At 44.1% G+C, this 22,325-nt stretch overlaps 1 protein-coding gene across 4 annotated transcripts in view; it reads left to right on the top strand.

The window, feature by feature from the left end:
• Ntrk3 (neurotrophic receptor tyrosine kinase 3) overlaps positions 1 to 22,325 on the top strand; it is a 369,825-nt gene that overhangs the window by 199,258 nt on the left and 148,242 nt on the right. For all 4 annotated transcript variants that reach the window (XM_032893399.1, XM_032893400.1, XM_032893401.1 and 1 more), the window contains exon 12: positions 14,273 to 14,461. In XM_032893399.1, the coding sequence (XP_032749290.1) occupies positions 14,273 to 14,461 (189 nt within the window). The remainder of the gene's footprint in view (positions 1 to 14,272; positions 14,462 to 22,325) is intronic.

A 22,325-nucleotide genomic window follows, 5' to 3' on the forward strand; every position in this document is an offset into this window, starting at 1 on the left:
TAACACTATAAAAATGATTGCAGGAAGCCAGAAAATTGAAGAATATGAGTTTTGATATTAGATGGTTAGATCTTTGAAGCTTTCCCTGACTATTATAGAATCTCCCTCAGACACCTCAACCCTCCCCTCCCCAGGGTTGAGTAGTTCACTCATATCTATAACTTTACTTTTTGTGGTTTCAAGTTTCGGTTGGAGATTCCTACACAGAAATTCTAGAAATACGCGGTCTGTAGATTTTCTTTCTTTCTTTCTTTAATATTTTTCTGAGACAATGCTTAAATATGTAGCCTACACAGGCTTTCAAACTCAAACTACTGAGTGCTGGGATTATAGATATGTACCGCCATTCAAATGTAGTCACAGATTTTAAACTGCATATTGTTCTCAGAGCTGTGATGAAATTTCATGCCCATTGTCTCTTGCTCAGCACATGAATCATTTCTCTGCTCAGTGTATCTGCATTTTATATATTGCCCACACATTAGTTACTAATGAGCATCTCTGTGATCAGATTGACTATTACTCTAGTGCTTGTACATAGTTTGTACTATTTGCAGTTTTAGCTGCCCACTGAGGTCTTGAAATGTATTTCTCAAGGATAAGCGGGGCGGGAGCGGGCAGCTGTCTTCAGTCAAGTTTTCAATATCCTTGAAAATACCACACTGAAATGGAAGAAGCAACCAGATTATAAAGAAGTACAAGACATATGTATACACCTGATTACGGAGCTGGTGTTTGTTCATGTATGAATTTGTAAATTTTCTTCTTCAAACATGTATATGTGTGAGCATGAACTCATGGGTTTCTAGCTTGGCTATAAGGGTTTGAAGGTGGACATGATGTGATATCATTGCCTTGCCTCGTGTGGCTAAAGAGGCTTCTTGGGCTTTCACAGCAGTGGCTGTTTTGGCATGGCATTGGGACCCCGGGAGGAGAGCTGGGGCACCTGTGTAAGCAAGAGCAGGTACTTCAGTATATAAAGTGTGCCTTATGAGGGAGGAGATTGCAGAGCCGATATGATGCTATTTTAATTGATTTTGGTGTTGTATTTATACCTTCACACACTGGCAATCAATTGACCTCTGTACCTCACCCCCTCTCGTGCTGCAGTGCTGTTTGAATGAAATGTTTATATCATTTTTATGGCATGTCTATGAAAGGGATGAGCAAGCCAAGGGATTAATAAAGGCTGCCGAGGCTCTTACTTAAGTGCTATCCAGATGTGTGAGAAAGGAGACAGCCACCAAGGTTCAAGGTTCCTTCAAAGTGATGGCCACTGAAGAAAGAGAGTATATGATCTAGCAGGGAGGTTACTGGAATGGGGCGTGAGTTTTGTTGTAGGAGGAAGACGTGGGCAGGCGGACCTAAAGGCTAAAGTGCAGCTGGGCTTGTGATCAATCTCCGATCTGCTGTCCTTTGTTTCCTTCCTATCTATGTACCTAGTTGCACCCGGAACACTGGGAACATGAGCACTGTCACACATGCTTTACCTCATTCCTTATGTATGGCCTGCATATAGACCTCAGTCTTTTTTCAGAGCTACGTATGGCTCTTGTTCCCCTGTAGGCTTGACTTCAAGGTCTACTATATGAGGTAGCCATCACTGAACATAAGAACAGGAAATGCCAATGTAGCAAGTTGGGGGGTTGGGGATTTAGCTTTGGTAGAGCGCCGCCAGCTTAAGCGCAAGGCCCTGGGTTCGGGTCCCCAGCTCCAAAAAAAAAAAAAAAAAAAAAAGTTGGTTTGTATTTTGGACCATAATGATGGGGATCACTTCCTAGCGTATGATGTGGGCACATTGCTACAATCCCTGGAAAGTTGTCACTGGCAGCTGAATGTCCATAGATTGAATTCCCAATTTCCCCCAGAGCCTGAGACTCCCACACCTTTGTAACCCTTCATGTAATGCTTATTACATCTTGTGTCTGTCACTGCTACTCAGATCCAGGTGCTGCGAGAAAAGCAGATGGGACACATGGCTGAACTATGTCCTGTAAAAGATAAGCTCAGGTCTTAACCTCTGGTTCCTTATTTGGAAAAAAATCTCTGCAGATGGAATTAAGATGTAAATTAAGATAGAGTGATATTGGAGAAGACTGGGCCCTTAATCTCAGCTGACTGCTGGCCTTGGAAAGAGAGCAGATAGAGACTGACACATTGGAAAATTCCATGTGATGAGGCTAGAAAGCCATGCGATCCCTGAGATTGGAGTGAGGCAGCTTCAAGCTGTATGTGTGCCATGAATTTCTAGCCAGCTACAAAGAGGCAAAGGAAGATTCTACCCCGTGTCCCAGGGAGCATGGCTCTGTCAACACCTCTCTCTCAGTTGCCCATCCTCCAAAGATGTGAGAAAACACATTTGTGTTGTTTCAAAGCCACCTATTTTATGGTATTTGCTAACAGCAGCCCTTGGGAAAGAACACATTTACAGAGACAATGCTTACAAACATCAGGCACAGGGCTTGGACAAGGTGTACTTTCGAATTTCTTACTCTGTTAAAAAGGCCTGACTAGGAACTTTAAGAACAGTCCAATGATATACAGTTCTTGAGTGTATGGAATTTGCGGTCTAGAGACTTCCAAGACTCGGTTCAGGGAAGGAAAAGAGAGGGGGGCACTGCGGACCTCAGGGCCATCCCATCAAGATGAGTTCAAATGTAGATTTTCCTATAAGGGAAATCCTATAACCTCTCCAAGTTAAATATCGTGGAATTGTTCAGAGATGTGTCTACAGAGACACCCTGGCCAAGGTTACAGAATGGATAATTGTATCCCAAGCCTTGAGACCTGCATTTATAGAGTAGTTGGAGGTAATGCTGAGCCTTGGTAGCTAGTTGGGGCTGGGAGATTGACAGGAACAGAGTCCAGCGCCTGCTTCAGGCAGCCACAGGTAAAGGATACAGAGCAACCAGGGCCTTTGCTAGGGCAGGACTGGGCTGTGCAGCCAGAGAGTGTGTAATTCAGGGCACCTGTAGCCTCAGCAGTACTGCTATGGGAACCTTGACCTCTGTGGGAATCGGTCAGTGAACTTGTTAGTTCAATCCCAGGGACTGCTGAGAAAGGCAAGCCTGAGAGTCCAGGCATTGCGATATGGTTTTATTGGAAATGCATGGGGTTGATTTTGACCTTGCACAGCTTCTATGAGGCACAGTTTCTCTATGTGTACATCTGTTTTACTTTTCTTGCCATGTATATGTGTATCTGCTGTTTATAAATCATGTCTAAGTCTCTAAACTTAGGACAGAGAAAGTTATAATATCCCCTCCACCAGTAACTTTTTATTAATTAATTAACATCCCAAGTGCTAACCCCTTCTAGGGCCCTACCCCATTGAGACCCTCTCCCACTCCCCATCTCCTTCTTCCCTGAGAGGGTGGGGCTCCCTTGGTTATCAACCACTCTGGCACATCAAGTCTCTGCCAGATTAGGCACATCATCTCTCACTGAGGACAGACAAGGCAGCCCTGTTGGGGAACAGTCAGCTTACAGCTTTAGAGAGAGCCTCTGCTCCAATTGTTGGGGGGCTCACATAGAGATTGAGCTGTACATCTGCTGTATATGTGCTAGGGCCCTCACTCCAGTCCATGTGTGTTCTTTGGTTCCACCAACAACTTCTATGACCTCCTTGGTGGGGAGTCTTTGTAACCCCCAGCAATGCTGCTGTTATGATTTGAGATGCATGGTCATCTTTTTATTTGTTGCTGGAGGGAACTTGATGTGACCTCCAAGCAATAGGCAGAGAGGCAGAAGATTGATTTTTGCCTTGACTGTATGGCGGCTTACCTTGACAGTTAGCTCTCAGTTTCCTCACCTGGGAAATGGGAATGCCATCCTTCCTTATCTTGAGTGTGTCTTAGGGTTGTGGTAGTGATAAAGCTCATAGGTAGGGAAGAGGCTTGTAAGCAAATACTTTTTCCAGAGTTCTGAATGATTTCCTTGATAGCGATCATATGTTTGTTATTGGTGAGAAGAGTCTACACTGGTTGTTTCCAGGTTCTTTGCATCTTATTGAAGGAACTGAAGTAAGTATATATAGATTGCAAAGTAGCAGGAAAACTTTATTCAAAAGCAAAGTGAGATTATGGGCCAGAAATGTGTTGTTCAGACTGATAGTGGACCACTGAGTGAAAAAAAAAAACTTTTTTAAGGACTGTGATTCTTATTTGGGACTCCTCTTGGGGTGTTCAATAGAAGGACGGGGTTTGTTGCTAAGGGTGGAGCAGGCGGTTTTGTTTGGATTGACAAGCTTGGATTATGCTTACTGTGCAGCCTCTTCCCATGATGCTTCTCATTTTAATCAGATGCACACTCAATTATGCATTGGTAAATAATGGATTCTTCTTAAAAGTTCACTTAGAGGATATAACATTCCTTTTGCATATATATCCCCCTACACCAACTGAAGCCGATCAGCATATGCCTCCTCTGCTTTTTATGTTTTCTTTGCATATTTATCTGTTAGGGTGTTGGATACCCTGAAACTGGAGTTAGAGTCAGTTGTCGGCCACCATGTAGGTGGGTTCTGGGAATTGGACCCAGGTCCTTTGGAAGAGCAGCCAGTGAGCTCTTAGCACCTGAGCCATCTCTTGTAATCATCATCTTAAGATATGATGTGGGACGTGTTTAGACAGAAATGGAGTGATACCAAGGGGTTGCTAAAGGTAGTAACTTATTTCTATTATTAAAGCATGTATGTATGCATCCAGATGCATATGGGAGCTGCAGGTTGTCAATAGATTCAATATACACTGTTAATATGTGTGCACAATACATACAGCTAAGGGTCCTAGGTTGCCAAAATGCATTGTTAGAACAGATATGTTCATAGCCCAAACCAAGTGGAGTCCTAAGTAGCTAAGCTATTCTCTATGCTTCCCTACTTCAGGTTAAATGAACCAAATCAAAAGATCTTCCATTCTAAATGTCCTATGATTTTGAAGTTTTACTGCTCTACCCTCACTTGGGATTCCTAAGGACTCTCATATGTATCTACTTAGTGGGAATGTATTTTGAACAAGGGGAAAATGTCCTTTGGTCTGACATGAAATGATATGATTTGTGTACTGGGCAAGCTGAGTGGGAATGCTTAGGGCTTAGAAGTGAGTTTAGCATCTCTGAATAGACTGCAAAAGCTACCAGGTATACATGATTTCCAGCCAATAATTCCAGGCTTGTTTTTAGTGTCTTCAATTTAGGGGCCATGTTATTTGAGAAAGTTTCCATTCTGGACTTCAGACTGAGGATGAATGCAAGTGTACCTTGAGGCAGGTAGAGGAGATGGAACACAGACCATGGCGTCTTATAGTTCTGATCTGCAGCATGAAACTGCCACTTACTAGCTGTGTGGCCTTAGGCAGTTTACTTAATTTTTCAGATTCTATTTGTAGGACTGAGTCCCAGTGAACACTGTGTGAGATCATAGATACTGAAAGTCCAGTGTAGCATCTACAGTCCCTGAATGTTTAGCAAGCACTTACTATTGTTACTCCGATTTATCGCAGAGTTTTGAAGGCTATCACTCTGGGGAAAGAATTAGACTTTCTACGGGTGGCCATATGTCAGGGTATCACTCCACATGTGTTCAAGAATGCTTCGAGAGAGCAGCCTGAACATGTTTTGACTGTGCATGATGACCTTCTCATTGGGAAGCCCCGTGTAGCAACAATGCCCATGAGGCTCCAGGTTTCTCCTAAAAAAGGTTTTACTTCTCTCCAGCCCCCATTGTCTGTCTCTTCTTTCTAACTCATCAGACCTCACTGTCAGTTAAAAGAAGTTCCAGCTGAAACCATCCAGGGTCAAACAGTGGGCTTTTGAAATAGTGGCACTTTCACTCGTGAATGAGGAAAGTCAGAGACATCTGGGCTCAGCTTGTGGGAACTGAGGCCCACATTCTCTTTGATAATGGCGTACAGTTTAGTTAGTGCAAAAAAAAGCTGCATGAGAGAAAGAGGGAGAGGGGAGGGGGAGGGAGAGGGGGAGGGGGAGGGAGAGGGAGAGGGAGAGGGAGGAGACAGTGATTCGACCTGGCTGTACCACTGCACTGTAAATTCAGATGATGTTTCCTTCAGCTCTTAAAAGTCCCCAACCTGAGAGGGGTAGGGGAGCTATAGGTACATCTTATGGGAAATAAGTGCTCCATTTTGGTATAATGTTGGCTTCTTTTTGCATATATCTATGTGTGTAGTGTGCATGTTTGTTTGCATATATATATATAAATATATATATGTGTGTGTGTGTGTGTGTGTGTGTGTGTGTGTGTGTGTGTGTGTGTGTGTGTATTAGAGTGCACATGAAGGCCCAAAGCTGATGTAGAGAGCTTTCCTTGATTGCTTCGTACTTAATTACAGGGTTTCCCAATTATATGCCGAGCTTGCCTATATAGCTAGTCCAGCTAATCAACTTGTCCTGAGAATCTCTGTCTCCACCTCTGAGTGCTGGAATTAAAAGCTGGTTGCCGTACCTATCCTGCATTTAGGATCATAGGGATTCAAACTGTTCTGTGCAGAACAAGTGCTTTAATGCCTGCGCCATCTCCCTAGCCTTCTTGTTGAATTGTGTGTAGTAATGATACAACAGTGAGTGGAGCTGAGTTAAGAAATGTCCAGACTTGAGCTAAGAACTCTGTTGCCGGGCCTTGGACAAAGAACACCAGCATTTTGGATTCTAATCATCTTAGATATGCAATGGGAAGGTAATTATTTTTTTCCTGTTGATGCACATCTGCACACCGAGTCTTTGGAGGAGGCTGACTGACTTTCCTCCAGGCTGAAACCTTTTTTTCTACTCCCTGACCCTGATGCTTCTGGCCATCCCTCTGCCCTTGAATTTTCAGTTGCTTCTAATCACTACAACTTGGTGTTGCAATTTTCTAGCTCTAAAGTTTTCTAGGGAAATGTGATTTTCCTTCCTGTACAAGGTCAGTGCCCTTATAAATGGATCTGAACTGGCTGTTAAGACTAGTAGAACTGGAAGCGTCAGGCATAGTTCAATGGTACTCATTGAGCATGCATGAGGGGTTGGGCTTCTCATCTCCAGCATCACACACACACACACACACACACACACACACACACACACACACACACACACACACAGAGCGTATCTGGGAAAGGTACCATTCTCATAAGCAGATTCTGGGGCCTGAACCAACATAGGGGCAGTGGGATAAACTCAGACTTGGACTTGGAATACCAGATAGACATGGCTGTATCTACTGTTTATTAACTGGGTGACCTTGGGCAAATTATAAAACCTTGAGCTTCAATTTCCTCAGCCGTATCGCATCGGATAAGAGGATCAACCCCCAGGGCTGGTTTCGATGACTGAGTGAGATAAAGGAACCGAGTCTTTAGAATACCAGTCTGCTTTCTCTTTCCTTAAGCATGTTCGCAGGCTGGTTGATCAGAGGCATCATTTTCAATCACTAAGATATCTCCGGGCTCTGAATGCCGTGAAGCATGAACACTGCCTTTGGTTCCTGTAAGGGCTAGGAGGGAATTGGAGCCAGAGAATTAAGCTTGCCTTTTGGGAAATGCTTCTGGGAGAGGAGCCGAGTAGTGAGGAGGGCATGCCTTGTTGGGCAGCCTGCAGAACCTCCTGTGCCCTAGAGGTCACTCTGGGCAAAGTCTGTCCAGATGCTGGAGGAGGCAGAGGAGGGGGCCCCCTGGATCTGGCCAGGAATGGAAGGCGGTGACTTATCCACAGGAATGCTCCTGGGCACAGCCTCTCTTCACTTGGCTTCTGTCCCACATCTGCCAATAAAAATTAAGAAATTGATTTTCTTTTGTTTGCCTCTGAGGACCAGGCTCTTTTTATGAGATAGTAAATGGAATCCCTCTCTAAGCATGGCTGGATTTTTAATTGTGTTTGTTGTGGTTCCCCTTCTTCCTGTTTATGAGTTCCTGCTCCCAGATTTGTTGATGCAGAACTCACACACCAGGGACATGTCAGTGTTTGGTTTTTATCAGTGGGAAAAGCTTGAGGTTTTTGAAAACTCACTTTCTTAATCCAAAGGTTGAGTTGTTTAGCTTCATGCCGACACGCTGAAAAGGCACCAGGCTCATTCAGGCTTCTTTTACTTCTCATGTCCTATCTTGGTCAGGGTCTCACTCCACGTACAGCTGGAAACGAACGTGCATCTTTGGGGCAAAGGGCAGAGAGGAGGCACCGAGAGATGAATTGCCTCAATGAGACCAGCACACACTTATCCTCTGAATGAAAGATCACTTTTGTAGAGGTGTGTGTATGCTTGTGTGTGTGTGTCTATGTGTGCACGTGTGTCCATGTGAATGTGAGTGTGTGTGTATGAGTGTATGCATGCATGTGTTCATGTGTGTGTGTGTGTGAGTGTGTGCATGTGTGTTCCATGTGAGTATGAGTGTGTGTATGTGTGAGTGTGTGCATATGTGTCCATGTGAGTGTATGTGTGTGTATTTGAGTATGTGCATGTGTGTCCATGTGAGTGTGTGTGTCAGTGTGTGTGTGTGAGAGTGTGTGTGTATGTGTGTGTGTCCATGTGTGTGTGTGTGTGAGAGTGTGTGCATGTGTGTCCATGTGAGTGTGAGTGTGTGTGTGAGTGTGTATGTGTGTGTGTGTTTGTGTGAATGTATGTGTGCATGTGTGTTCATGTGAGTGTGTGTGTGAGTGTATGTATGTGTGTTTCATGTGAGTGTGAGTGTGTGTATGTGTAAGTGTTTGCATATGTGTCCATGTGGAGTGTATGTGTGTGTGTGTGTGTGTGTGCATGTGTGTCCATGTGAGTGTGTGTGTGTATGCATGTGTGTCCATGTGAGTGTGTGTGCATGTGTGTCCATGTGAGTGTGTGTGTGTATGCATGTGTGTCCATGTGAGTGTGTGTGTGCATGTGTGTCCATGTAAGTGTGTGTGTATGTGTGTGAGTGTGTGCATGTGTAGCCTAGGAATTGACCTTAAGTGTCCTTGCTTATCATTCTTCACCTCTCCAATTTGAGACAGGGCCACTCACTGAGCCTGGAGTTCACTAACTGGCTAGACCAGATGTCCAGAAAGTCCTCAGAACCCCCTATTTTCATCTCTCAGTGCTGTAATCACAGACAGGCACACGTTTTTTTTTTTTTTTTTTTTTTTTTTTTTTTTTATGTATGTGTTGGAAATCCAAATTTAGGCCTCATGCATGCACAACACGCACTTTACCCATTGAAACATCTCCCCAGCCCTTGCAGAAGTTTCTTCAAGAGGGAGTAAAGCATTAAAATGGTCTAAATGAAAAGATCCAAAGAATGTGTTAATTATGGAGAGTCAGTATTGCCCCCACCAAGCTTACCAGCTTAAAACAACAGATCTGTATCTCCAAGATCTACTGCTCTGTACTGGTCCCACTCAGAGATGCTAAGAGACTGGAGCTCTGCCTCACGCTCTCCCACGTGCCAGCACTGGGAAAAGGAAATGTGTCCTCATGGAAGAGCTCATCTTCTCCGCTGATTACTGGTGTCTAAAGAAGCAGAGGAGAGCGCTGCATGCCTTTCAGGTGTGCAGAAAACTGCTGTACCTCAGATGTTTGGAAGCACTTGGCAAATGTGCTTCCATGACCACAACTCCTAAAAGACCTTTCAGAGTGGGTAGAGGAGGTTAGCCTCCCTTCCCTCTTTGGAAAGAAGTTTAAGGATAAAGGAATGACCATATATGTGAATGGGTTATGGACCTTCTGCTTCAGAGTTCAGCTCTAAATTCGACTGATCAAAGCTGCCTTTCACAGGTGAGCCCAGGGCTTGCAGATACTTGGTCATGTATCCTTAGCCACATTGGATCAGAAATCTCATATTCTGTATAGGCTCTTGCACTCATACCCTGCTCTGTCTGTGTCCTAACAGGCCAGTTAAACTGTGAAGGTGCTGACTTGATTTTCCCCTTCCACTGTGTGTGAGCCATCCTATCCCCCTTTCTCCCTTTGTATTACTGAAGACAGTTTTCTCTGAAGTCCTCAGAGATTTCCCTGGAACAGCCCTGCTCCTGAGGGTCCTCCTGGTGACCTGCAGCCCTGGATCTTTCCTCTGCAATTGGAGTTCTGCCCACCTGGATAGGAGTTCACTATGTGCTCTTTCTAGGGTTACATCTCTGAGAACCCAGATACCACCATGGAATCAGCCACTTATAAATATCTCAGTCGCTCCCAGGTCTCCACCAGTTTGGCTCCTTCTTCTTACCTATTTCAGATATGGGCAGCTTCAAGAAAACAGTGGAAAGTTCCATATGAATCAGAGGCTTTCTTCTATTCTTCTTAATGGTCCCCTTTGGGACACCTTAATAAATTCTTTACTTCTGTAATCAAGATAAGAAGGGACCACAAGTCTGTGACTTTTACTCTGACTGGCATGAGAGCCGTCAGAGTTGGAACAAAAATTAGCTTCTAGGGTGAAATGTTGGTGCCTCCACTCATAGGTTACTGGAAGAGTGTTTGTAAAAAGGTTTTCATGTGGTAGGAAGACATTAATTTATGTGTTGCCGGGGATTGAAGAGTCTCATGTGTGCTAGGCAAGTTCTCTACCACTAATACAGCCCTGGCCTGTTTTCCTCTTCAAACCTTATTTTGAGGCATGGTCTCATTATGCAGCTGGACTCTCTGCAACTATCAATCCTCCTGTCTTTGCCTCCCCAGTGCTGAGATTAGAGGAAAGCATCATGGTGCTTTGTTGAGAGGCTTTTTGTTTTGATTGCAGTTCCGAGGATCCAACCAAGGGCCTTTCATATGCTAGGCAAGTGCTTTACACTGAACTACATACTCTCAGAACAGAGGTTGGCTTTTTCAAAACATTTAGTTTTTTTTTTAATTTATTATCCCCGCTTTTAGAGAAATTTTAGATTAACAACACTGAATGGAAGGCACACAAGTCCCCTTATTGCCTTTGTCCTCATATATGCGTTCCTTCTTAGTTATGAACACAGCCCACGGTTATACCATGATGAATCTGAGACTTGCCTTATTTACCCAGGATCAGGGATGCTGTGTACTCAGAACAATCATCTCCAGGTAAGCCCCATGGTGCCATAGTTCCATTCAGACACTGCTACTTTCAGCCATAGGCAGGCAGGGATGATGAGTTTTAGTTCACATCCTTAGGAAGAATGGGTATATGCCCAGTTTATTGGCTTTTATTTCAGAGTGAGGATGATTAAGAGGGTGTTGTATAGTAGACACTGGACTGATGCTACCATGTCCTATTCCGATTGTGGACATAGTTTAATAAGAATATTTGGCAGTGCTGGGCAAAGATGATGATGAATTATCTGCAGTCTATCTGGGTGAGTGCAATTGAGGTGATTTATCCCTCTCCCAATTTTCAGGAGTCAAGGAGAATACCTTTCAAACACATCTCAGGCTCTTGCCATTAAAGGTAGCGGCTCACATGGAGTATAGTGCACGAGAACGCATCCTTTGTCCCTTTGAGCAAAACATTTCTACCATCTTCTCCTCCTGCAGCAGTGCCAGGAGATGGTTCTGTGTGCAGGCCCTAGTGTGTGTGTGTGTGTGTGTGTGTGTGTGTGTGTGTGTGTGTGTGTAGAATCCATGTTGAAAATTCATATTCTCTTCCCTTCATTCCCACGACTCTTTTTAAACTGTCGTTTCATCTTGGTGTAAAATTTTACTTTTTCTTCTTGGTTTTATTTCTTTCCTTTCAGTTTTATTTTTGGAAGATTTTCTTGACTTCCTAAACTCTTTATCGACTTCAAAATGCTCATGACTCAAGTTTTCAAAGACCCTTTCCTGCCTTCAAATTGTTCGCCTTTTAATATTGCCTTGTTTAACAGCTGTGATGTCCTATTTGCCTCTTAGACCATTGGTTCTTGTTTTGATTTTCTGAGCTTTCTGCCTTGTCTATTGGTTCTTGCTTTGGTTTTCTAAGTTTTCTGCCTCGTCCATTGCCCCTGTTTCTGCCAACTCCCGACTGCCCATCTTGTGTGCAAGGAACTCTTCTGAGATATCTGGTGGTCTTGCATACAGTGCTGTCTCTCTATATTTAGGAACTGAGCAGTGGAAAGCTGAAAGGATTCCAGGTTGTGTGCCCGAGGTTGTCATGCTCACTGCCAGCTTCACTGCGAAAGGATTCCAGGGTGGCTTTTCATTAGGAAAAGCAAAAAAAAATGTCAACATCTGGAAGCCTTCTTTCTGACTTTCTGTGGATGGGTCTTCTCACATCCTCTAGTACCAGGATGAGTGGATATTGGAAACTGGTAGGCAGGCTGTGCACAAATGTGATTGTTGTAGGAATAAGAAGAAAGGGCTGAGCTCTGTGCTTCATCCAAGCACTCCCGTGTCTTTTGATTCATCTTCTGTAGGAATCCATTGATCCTCTTTGGATACCCTCCTCCTGGAATACACACTCCCAATGGGGACACACCAATAGTGCTCTCCCATTTTTCTCTGAGTCACTGCCCCCTTTTGATGTATTTTTCAACTTCCCAAATGTTGTTGAAATGTCTTGCTTATTCTCATCTCTTTCTCCTAGTGCAGTAATATTTCTTCAATTCTTTTGTATTTCAGTGATGGTTTTGGGGGCAGCTAATACAAGGGCTTAGTGTTCCTCATTTCACTGCAACTCACCATGGAAGTTTTTCCCAATGAGTTTCTGAGGAACGTGTTTGCAGGACCACATTCCGTTTTGCAAGACAGGTGATTACTCTGGGTATTTGGGCAACCACTTATTGCCACTTTTGTACAGAGTCTCTAGACACCATCAGCCATTTGTCATGGGTTGGAATAAGCCTGCCTGTGCTGACGGAGTGGAATCCAGGGTCCGCCGTTTGCATTTACCAGTCTTCCATTTAGTTCTGCCTCATTGGCGCTTCACCTCGCTGTTTGATGGGAAATATTCTCTCCATAAACTTCAGTAAGATGTAATGGATTTCTGCAGTGGAAATATTGTTCAAGCCGCAAAACCAAATCGCAGCAGGCGCTTTGTCTGGGGACCCTGTGTCTAGGAAAGCAGCCACTTAAAACGCCAGTTGTACGAAGCCACAAACAGTCACAGCTAATTCCCTTTACAGGGGTTTTCATTGTATGTATGGATGAATCACACCACCAAACACAATCATTGTTCTGCTAAGACTGCAGCATTAATTATCTCTGTCAACTTGTGCTTGGAAGTCACCTACACACTGGGTTTCCTCTTAGGGTTAGAAAATGGAGTGGTGGGGGTGGGGATGCAATTGCTGATGATGTAGTGTGCATGCTTTGTAATCGCTGGGACAATGTGGGTGTTTCAAGAGTAGAGCAGCTATCACAGCTACACCAGACTAACAGTGACATAGCCTAAGTACTGTCATTTGCAAAAAAAATGGCAAAAGAGAGGCAACACTGTAAAGAAGATAGTACAGAGACCAGCGGAAGCCATATCATATCCTCTGGAAAGTGAATGGCCATGCTGAAGGTCATGGAGCCTCCAATCTCCTAATCATAGGTTCTGGTCATGGCTGTACACCACAGCACATGGAGAACATTAAGAATCTTGATGCCCAGGTGGCACCACAAACTACCTAAAAAGAACTTTTGAGGTGACACTGGAGTTTTGCATAAATGCATGTGTGTGGATCTCTCTCTCTCTCTCTCTCTCTCTCTCTCTCTCTCTCTCTCTGTGTGTGTATGTGTGTCTGTGTGCATGAGGTTAACATTGGGTGTCTCCCTTAATCACTTTCTACCTTATTTTCTTTAGAAAGGGTCTATTAGCTGGGGTTCTATGGCTAGCCAATATGTCCTAGGTATCCTCTTTGCTCTGCCTACCCAGTACTGGGATCATAAGTCTTACCACCATGCCTGGCTTTAATGGGGATGCTGGGGACATAATGCAGGTCCTCATGCTTATGAGGCAAGGGCTTTAGCTACTGAACCATCTCCCCAGCTCTTCGATAGCGATGATTTTTTTTTTTAATGCTCCAAGTAGACGAGGGGTTGGTTGTGTTTTTAAGTCTTGTTACTGCAGTGTAAACAAAGAAACTTATGAGTTTCATTATTTTGAACTAATTTGAGTTTGGGAAGAAATTAAAAAAGATTTATGTCATGGTTATTTCAATTCATTTTTATTTTGGAACTATTTCTGTGACCAAGAGTCAGTTATTTTCAAGGAAATTAATTTGGCTAGAGTTGTCGAAGTTGAGAAATCAGGGATACTGAGCAAATATTTATCTAATGGATAGTACTCTCCTGAAACTAAGATGGTAACGTAGTGGAGGGTCTGTAGGCAGGCCTGGTACTGAATGGATGTGACCTCACTGAATCCTATGTCTCCTGTGATTTGTGCAGGTCCTGTGGCTGTTATCAGTGGGGAGGAGGACTCAGCCAGCCCACTGCACCATATCAACCATGGCATCACTACACCTTCATCGCTGGATGCTGGGCCGGATACAGTGGTCATTGGCATGACTCGAATTCCAGTCATTGAGAACCCCCAATATTTCCGTCAGGGACACAATTGCCACAAGCCAGACACATGTAAGTAATAGGATTGAATTCTGTCCTCCCCACTTTTCTTTGTAGGGGGGTGGTATGGAAGCAAACCATGTCGCTGGGGTTCTGGAACCTTCTAGGGTAACCTTTCACCTACCTACCTCCCGCTTTCTAGGAGACCCTCCCTCCTGGTCTTTAAGTGCAGAAAATATCCCAGATAAGGAGATGCCAGTGGACAGAATCCCTAGGGAAGGGACGGTCACAGTCTATGTTTAGTTCTATCCTTTATTCACCTGGCTCAGCATTGCCCTGAATAAGGAGAGGTGCTCCTGTAAGGTGGGGCACACAAAAAGAGGCTGGTCTTTTCTGCAGACCCAGCCTAGCTGTTCAAACACATGGCCCGACTCTATCTGTACAGCAGCCTCTGAGGTCATCAGAAGATCCACACAGGCCTCCATGGGAGGGGAAGCCAGTGAGGGCAGTAGGTACCTTTGAATAGAAATGGCTCTCTAGCTGCCCAGCCCAGCTCCCAAAGTATGCACTCCCTAAAAGCATTCCAGCCCAAGCTCTAGGGATCCCCTCCTCCTACCAACCAGGGCAACCATTTCCTCCATGTTGCTCACCTCCTGTTAGTTTCAGCGACTCTCTTTATATTTCTTCTGAGCCCCTGGTAGGTCCCCTCTCAGCTCCTGAGGCTGTGATGGCTTGTCCCTCCAGCCAATATTGTTTTCCTTCTGGTGTCCCCAAGCTCAATGTGCCCAGTGATATGAATGCACAGCGTCCTCCCTTCACACTGCTCCTGCCTCCCAGGGAATAACCCACTGCTCAGCAGAGTGCAGAGAAACCACCAGGGAGCGAGGATACCAGGAAGGGATGGGAGTAACCTCTTAGGGAAAGGCCTCACCATACAGACATAATACCAAAGACTGTGAGTGGCCCATTCCAGCTACTGGGATTTTCACCAGTGGCTTCTTTCCATGTCTCAATCAGTCTGGGGTAGGCCTAGGAAAAGGTATATTCTAGTCTTGTTCATCCCCCTGGTCTGAGCTCTCTGTACTTGAGTCATACTCTTCAAAGCTCATAGCGCTTGCTGCTGCTGCTGGGGCTTCCAGCAGTCCAGTAGTAGGTCTTGGGTCATCCCATCAGCCTTCATTTCCATTTCTCTGGCTCGAGATTTTTAGTGAGCCTTACCACACTGAGCAGGGTTGTTCTAGTGGCAGCTCAGGCCATCGTTTGCCTCCATATCTAGAATCTGCTGTAGCGTTTTGTCAGAAGCTTCCTTTGCATATCATACACAGGGTACCTGGGTTCTAGACCAAGGTTGGGCATAGGGAAGAGATAAGGTTTCAGATCGACAGTATAAAACTGCAAAGAACAGCACCACTCCTAAGTGCTTGTCTGGGATCAGACTTGTCTGAACTGGCTGGGGGTAGCCAGGAAAAACAGTTCTCTGTAGTGTTCTTTGGTCATTGATGTTTTTAATATAATTTTTTTTTGTTTTTTACTGTTGTTTGAGGTACTTATCTTCTGTAAAGTCCCTGGAGAGAGTAAATTAGAAAATTCTGAACCTATGCTCCCAGAAAATATTGGTGAACTTATGCTTGCAATATTTTATCAGCTAACCTATACACAACTTTCCATGTTGTGATTTTATTAAAAAAAACCCACCTTAGTTAACAGATATGAATGACTCATTCACATACGACTCAACTAATGGCTGGTCAACACCCATCTTGTACAAAGACTTCTCTTTAAGACACTTGGTCACTACCTTAGGTTTCAGAGTTATGCTTAGATGCCATTTTAGGGCAAAATTACCAACAAAAACACCAAGTGTGAAAAACGTAGTCTGGAATAGACCACCAGAAGGGTGTACTTGGTTATAGTATGAAAATTAGAACAATAATTTTAAAACATGTTGCATGTGATAAATATAAGCAATTTTGTCTACTAATTAAAAGTGTACATACACACCTATCTGTAGACACACAATTAACGCTCTGTTCAGCCTTTGCTGGGAATGTTCACATAGAGACATTGGTTTCTGGATTGCAGATAAGCTTTAATGACCAGGTGAATTCCCAAGTACAGACTCTTGACTGAACAGCATCGCAGTCGGCTCTGAGTGGATGCGCTGGCCCATGGATGTCCAGAGTCTGATCCTGGGGTCATATCTCTTTACTGGAGCTTTGTTAATCATGCCATCTCCACAAGTATAAGACAAGGATGAATCTGATTTGTTCGAGGGAGGGAAGTTTCTTTTGAGACACCAGGACCTTTGTCTCCTGGGAACTCAAGAGCTGTGGAGAAAACTGAGACCAGTTGGGTGTCCTTGGATGTCAGGGAAAATCTCACAGCTAAGGAGCCAGCCCACCAGGAAAACCATGGAGCTGGAGCATGCAGCATGCAGAGCTCTCCTTCTGGAACTTGTTCTGGTGTGTGAGCCAACATGGCCGTCTAGACAGTGAGCAGGTAGAGGTTGGTGGACATAGATCCTGGGTTCCTTGGCAGAGACTTGGGTTGGAGAGAACAAACAACGCCTTATCACAGGAAGATCCTGGGTTGACGCCAATCGACCAAGCCCCTTGACCACAAGAAAAGTGTCCTTTTAGTGCTGCAGTCCATTTGGCACTATCAATACTCAGTGGATAGCTAATTATTTTTAGAAAACGTGTGTGGTACAATAAGCACTTTGCAGGAGCATTGTAATTGTATTTGGCTAGTTTCTCCTGTCATTCACACAAGCAGGGACAGAACAGCAGAGGGACAGTGAGTCTCTGATTCCCAAGGTTTCATTCCTCAAGGGACCTAACTCTGTGACACAACCCTGTGTACGATGAGATGCCATTGTAATAGTTAAAGCCATATGTGCTTTGGCACTCAATAGACAGGAGCAGCTACAGTGCTGAATGCAAGACTGGGATCATGCCTTTGGAAAGACAGTGAAAATCGGGGTACTAAGAGACCAAATTATTTTTATGGTGGATCCCAGGGCTTGCCCCACCAGATAACGATAACCTCCCTTGTCCCATTTTAACATGTATCACTTAGGAGTGTTGCAGGGACATAGAGCTTCCTGGGCTGCAGGCCTCATTACCTAGCCTCTATAACAATGGATTAAGCTTGGAGTGTCTTTTCCCCTTCATTCTTGTGTTTACCACAAGTCACGGGACCTTTCTGACCAGAATGATTAGGATGCTGGTTGGTTTCTTCCTTCTCTTTCTATCTGTCTTCAATCTGGTCCACGGCATTTTTCATCGAGTGTCAGGCAACAAGGATATTTAAAGATCACCTGGTACCAATCCCTTATCAGATGCCTGCATCCCCCTGCTTATGTTCCTAACAAATGCACTGCTTCTGACATTGTCTTTATTCTGAACTCATTGAGGCTTTACAGGATTCTGAAAGACCTGAATAAAGATGAAGCTGCTTGGCCCCGTGAAACCAACCTGAGCCTAATAAGTCCCTTGTTATTTATGTAAACATTCCCAGATTCTCAAAAGCACCAGACAGTGGAGATAGCTTTCCTTGTCACATGGCTGAGGGTCTTGGTCTAGATCTTACAGAACGAGACAGAATGGACCTGTCCAAACGTCAATGATGAAATGTGAGCATAATAACATTAGGTCTTGAATTTCCTTTGTGTATCTTGTGGGCTTCAATAAAGTCAATCTTTGAAAGGCCTGGGCTTGCTGTCATCTGAAAAGTCAGGCTTCTTCTCTTTCCCATAGGTTGGGGGAGAAGGCATCCTGGTTGTCTATGAAGCCTAGCGCTCTCTGTTCATTCCTTTTTGTAGAACCTAATCTCTGTTGAGGAAACAGGCTGTTGGCGGGGGTGGAAGGGGTGGGGGAGGGGATCTGCTTCCATCTTCATCATCCCTTTGGTCTTCAGGTGTCTATGTTTGCTTTTGTTCCCAAGTAATATTAGCCACTTTCCCAGGGTCAGTGCCCCACAGCTTGCAAACAGGGCTGTGTCTCCAAGTCTGGCCCCTTCTTCCACTTTCTTCCTCAAAGACCATGTTTGTCTGTTTCTTCTGCTCACCATGACAACTTGTGCTGTGATGGAATTGCTAGTCCACTCCTTGAGCCACATCCACAGGATACTCAATGCTCTCTTTCTTTGATCTCTTTGCACAGCTGGAGCAGGTTTCTGAGGCTCTATTTGTCTTAGCATCTGTGCACCATACTGGGAAGATGTTAGCTTCTCCACTAAATACACGCGTCGGAAGGGTTTGTGGTAGGCATTCTTCTAGACTCTAGGAAGGGGGACGCAGACACATTGCTGTCACCCTCTCAGTTTCACTGCTAACCATAGCTAATTCCTAAGACCCCCTACTTCCTAAACCTCTCCCCACCCCACTATGCCTTGCAGATTCTGCTTTTGCCTGTTGCTTTTGGCTTCCAGTCTTTATCCTTTCTTTTCTGACTGGCAATTCCTTCCTAACTGCTATATGTATTCCCTGTTGAAATAACACACACACACACACACACACACACACACACACACACACACACACACACTGTATAGCATTGTCCCATACCATTTTCTTCCTCGATATACTGTGCTATAGTAGCATTTTAATTCCAGACACTTGTGAGTCCCTCCCAGGCTCACTCTATCCCAACATGAGTTTTCTTCTTTGCTTATTTCTAACCCATGGCTTGCAAACAACACCATGTACCAGTCTTGAGTGACTTTAAACCAGATGCTAAGTCACCCTGTCACCTCTCACAGAAATGTATAGTTTCCCAAACAGTGAATTACTTTCTTTCCAGTTATAGCATTTCTATGATGTAATTGACCCCACCCATGCATGCACTCTCATTATGTGCTCATGTGTATGAGTTATGTGGTTGGCTAGAGGACAACTTTAGGTAACACTCTCCAAGCTCACCCATGTTTATTGAGACAGGGTCTCCCCTTGACCTAAAGTCAGCTGAGCACTTTAATCTGACTGCCTAGTAGGCCCGGGCACCTACTTATCTCTACCTTCTGAACATTAGTATCTAACTGTTAGTTTCTACTGAACACACAGAGTAAAACTAAGGCCGAAGAGACTAACTAACATGTGTCAGATGGCATTGTAGTTTGGATCCTGAATGTGCCCCCAAAGCCCATGATTGGAGATTGAGTGCCCAGGGTAGTACTCTTGGGAAATGGTAGAAACATTAAGAATAGTCTAGTGGAAGTTCTAGGCTACTGGGGCTATGCACTCAAAAGGTACTTAGTGACAGTCTTCTCTTGCTTTCTTAGTCATGAGGTGAGTGATTTTGGCTTCACCTTATGCTCTTTACTGCTGTTACCCCAAACCTTTCCAGAACTCTAAAATCAATAGGTTCAACTTATGCCAGACCAGGACCTTTTGAACAATGAGGCAATCTAAACATTGTCTCTTTATAAATTGATGATTTTAGGCATTTGTTATGGTCATGAGAAGTTGATAAATATGGGTGGCTTATGACCTAGGCTCTTGAGCAAGGTTACTGATCTGCAACCTCAGCATCCAGACCAAGTACTAGACTGATGTTTGATGTGTTTTATCTTAAGTTAACCGGTAACTGGCTTTCCAAGAAAGAGCCTGCTACCCCATTTTACAGATAAAGCAACTGAGGTTGTATAAGCTTTGTTGGCTTGCTGTAGATCATACAGCTCCCAAAATTGAGCCTGGGATAATAAAAGCAACAAACAAGAACTATAGGGCCTACCCCCTGTCTTTATTCATCAAATCAGTTACCTAGAGTTCTAGAGTCCCTACAATCCACCATACCTCCTGAACGTATAGATAGCCTGTATAGGAATGAGGACAGTTTCTGTGTAGTATGTTCAAGGTTGACCAGAATTCTTAGTCACAAGACTGGGTCAATCTTTGCCTGGTACTTATAACCTCTTTGATTAGAGATTCGAGATGCTAAGGTACCATGTCTTCAGGTGAGGTAGTAGCTACTCCTGTCATTAGGTAATAATTTCTTCTTAAAATAGATTTAGGTTTAAACTGGAGCAAAAAATAGAGTTCTCACATGTCCCCATTTATTCCCCCCTCCCTATAACAGTTTGCTGCTGTATCATTGAAATCTGTCATGAGTGTGGTTCAGTTTTGATAGGTGATAGCATTATGATAATATTAAGAAATTACTGTTAGCTAAAGTCCACAGTTTTCAGTAAGAGTGTTTCCTGGTGTGTGGCAGTTCTGAGTTCGGATCTAAAAATCCCCTATATTTCATACCCCAAATCCCTAGCAAACACTGATCTCTTTACTGTTCCCATTTTTTATGTCATGTCTTTTCTATTTGTCATATAGTTGAGTCACAGCGAAACTAGCCTTCCAGCTTGGCTTCATTCACTTAACAGTATGCCCTTAAAGTTATACATGTCTATCCGTAGCCTGTTAGCTTCATTATTGGGTAACTTTCTAACTTCTCAGTAAGCTACATTTTTACCACTCAATTACCTACTGAAGGACATTGTATTGGTTTGTTAGAGCACCTCCAGATAAATCAGCTTCACAAAACATAATGTGCTGTCACAGTCTTAAATCAAGATGCTGGTAGCACATTGTTTTTACTGGAACCCTTGAAGATCCTTCTAAGCCTCTCAGTGTCTGATGGGACAGCCAGCACCTTGGCTGTTCCTCAAATTTGCAGGTGGATCCCTCTATCTATCTTCGTGTGGCTTCTAACAAGGAGAGCAGGCATATAAAATTAGGGGCCCGCTCTGCCCCAGTGTAGTCACTTAAAATAATCATGCCTGGAGTTTCCGTACTTTCACATGAGTTCCAATTCTAAGGTACCAGGAGTTAAGGCTTCAGAATAAAATTTTTTGAAGTGGGCAGTTAATAGCTTCATCGTTTGTGATTTTCTCATTTGGAACAATAAAGCCATATAAACATTCAGGTGCGGGTTTGTGGGTGTGCTTATGTATGTAAATAATTAGGAGTAAGCCTGGACCGTGTGCTCAGAATATGCAGCCTTATAAGATACTGTCAGACTGTCTTACAAAGTAGAGGCACTAAGGCAGGTAGTTTCTGCTTCCCATTAGCCTGGCCTCTGCTAGTCATCTCCTGTTCCAGATTCTTTGCGGGTATGCATACCCATTCTCCGTCTGCTTTCTGAAGTGTCTCCCACTCTGAGTTGTCCCAGCAGTAGATGCTGACACAGTTCTTGTGCCTGTTTACACAGACTAATGCACACCACTTTCATCTCGTCATGGTCAAAGGCCAGTTGGTGTGCTCCTGTCAGAGCTGGCCCCTTGGCTCACCAGTGTACTCAAGCTGTCAGTGACTGTTAACAGAGTTTGGTGAGTCTTTTCTTGTGGGTCAATTTCAAACTTTTGATTAGCCATTCCTTTTTATGTACCCACTATTTTTTAATTGTTTTCCTTATTTTTTTTGAGATAGGGTTGCTCTGTGTAACCCTGGCTGTCCTGAAACTCTCTCTGTAGACCAGGCTGGCTCCCCAATTCTCACTTTCCTTGTGGGTCTCGATTTTGAAGGAAAGTCATGCATTCAACTCTGAGCCCCTCCTGGCTGGCCAACCTCACGTTCATTCCTCCCTTCCACCACAGAGGACCTGGAAGCTCTACCTGACATCTCCACAGCCCCCCTCTCTCATGAGATTGTCAAGACTCCTTTATCTGTTGGTTTTTTGCCAAGTCCTTTTCTCTTTTGTTCACCTGCTCAGTTTACAGACATTTTTTAGTCTCATATTAGGTATAGAAGCTGAGACTAAAGTGCAGATCCCACCCCTTTCTATTTCTTCAGCCATAATATATCCGTTGAGAGTCTTATGACCTCCTCATTTCCCAAAGACAACTTCCCTGTATACTCTCCCACTCTCACCTATGAACTTTCCACACCAGAAAACAGAGCCAAGGAGACTCAAGCCTGTGGCCTTTATGGGGTTGAGTAAGTGGC

This window comes from Rattus rattus, chromosome 2 (assembly GCF_011064425.1).
Source record: "Rattus rattus isolate New Zealand chromosome 2, Rrattus_CSIRO_v1, whole genome shotgun sequence".
NCBI classification, from domain to species: Eukaryota; Metazoa; Chordata; class Mammalia; order Rodentia; family Muridae; genus Rattus; species Rattus rattus.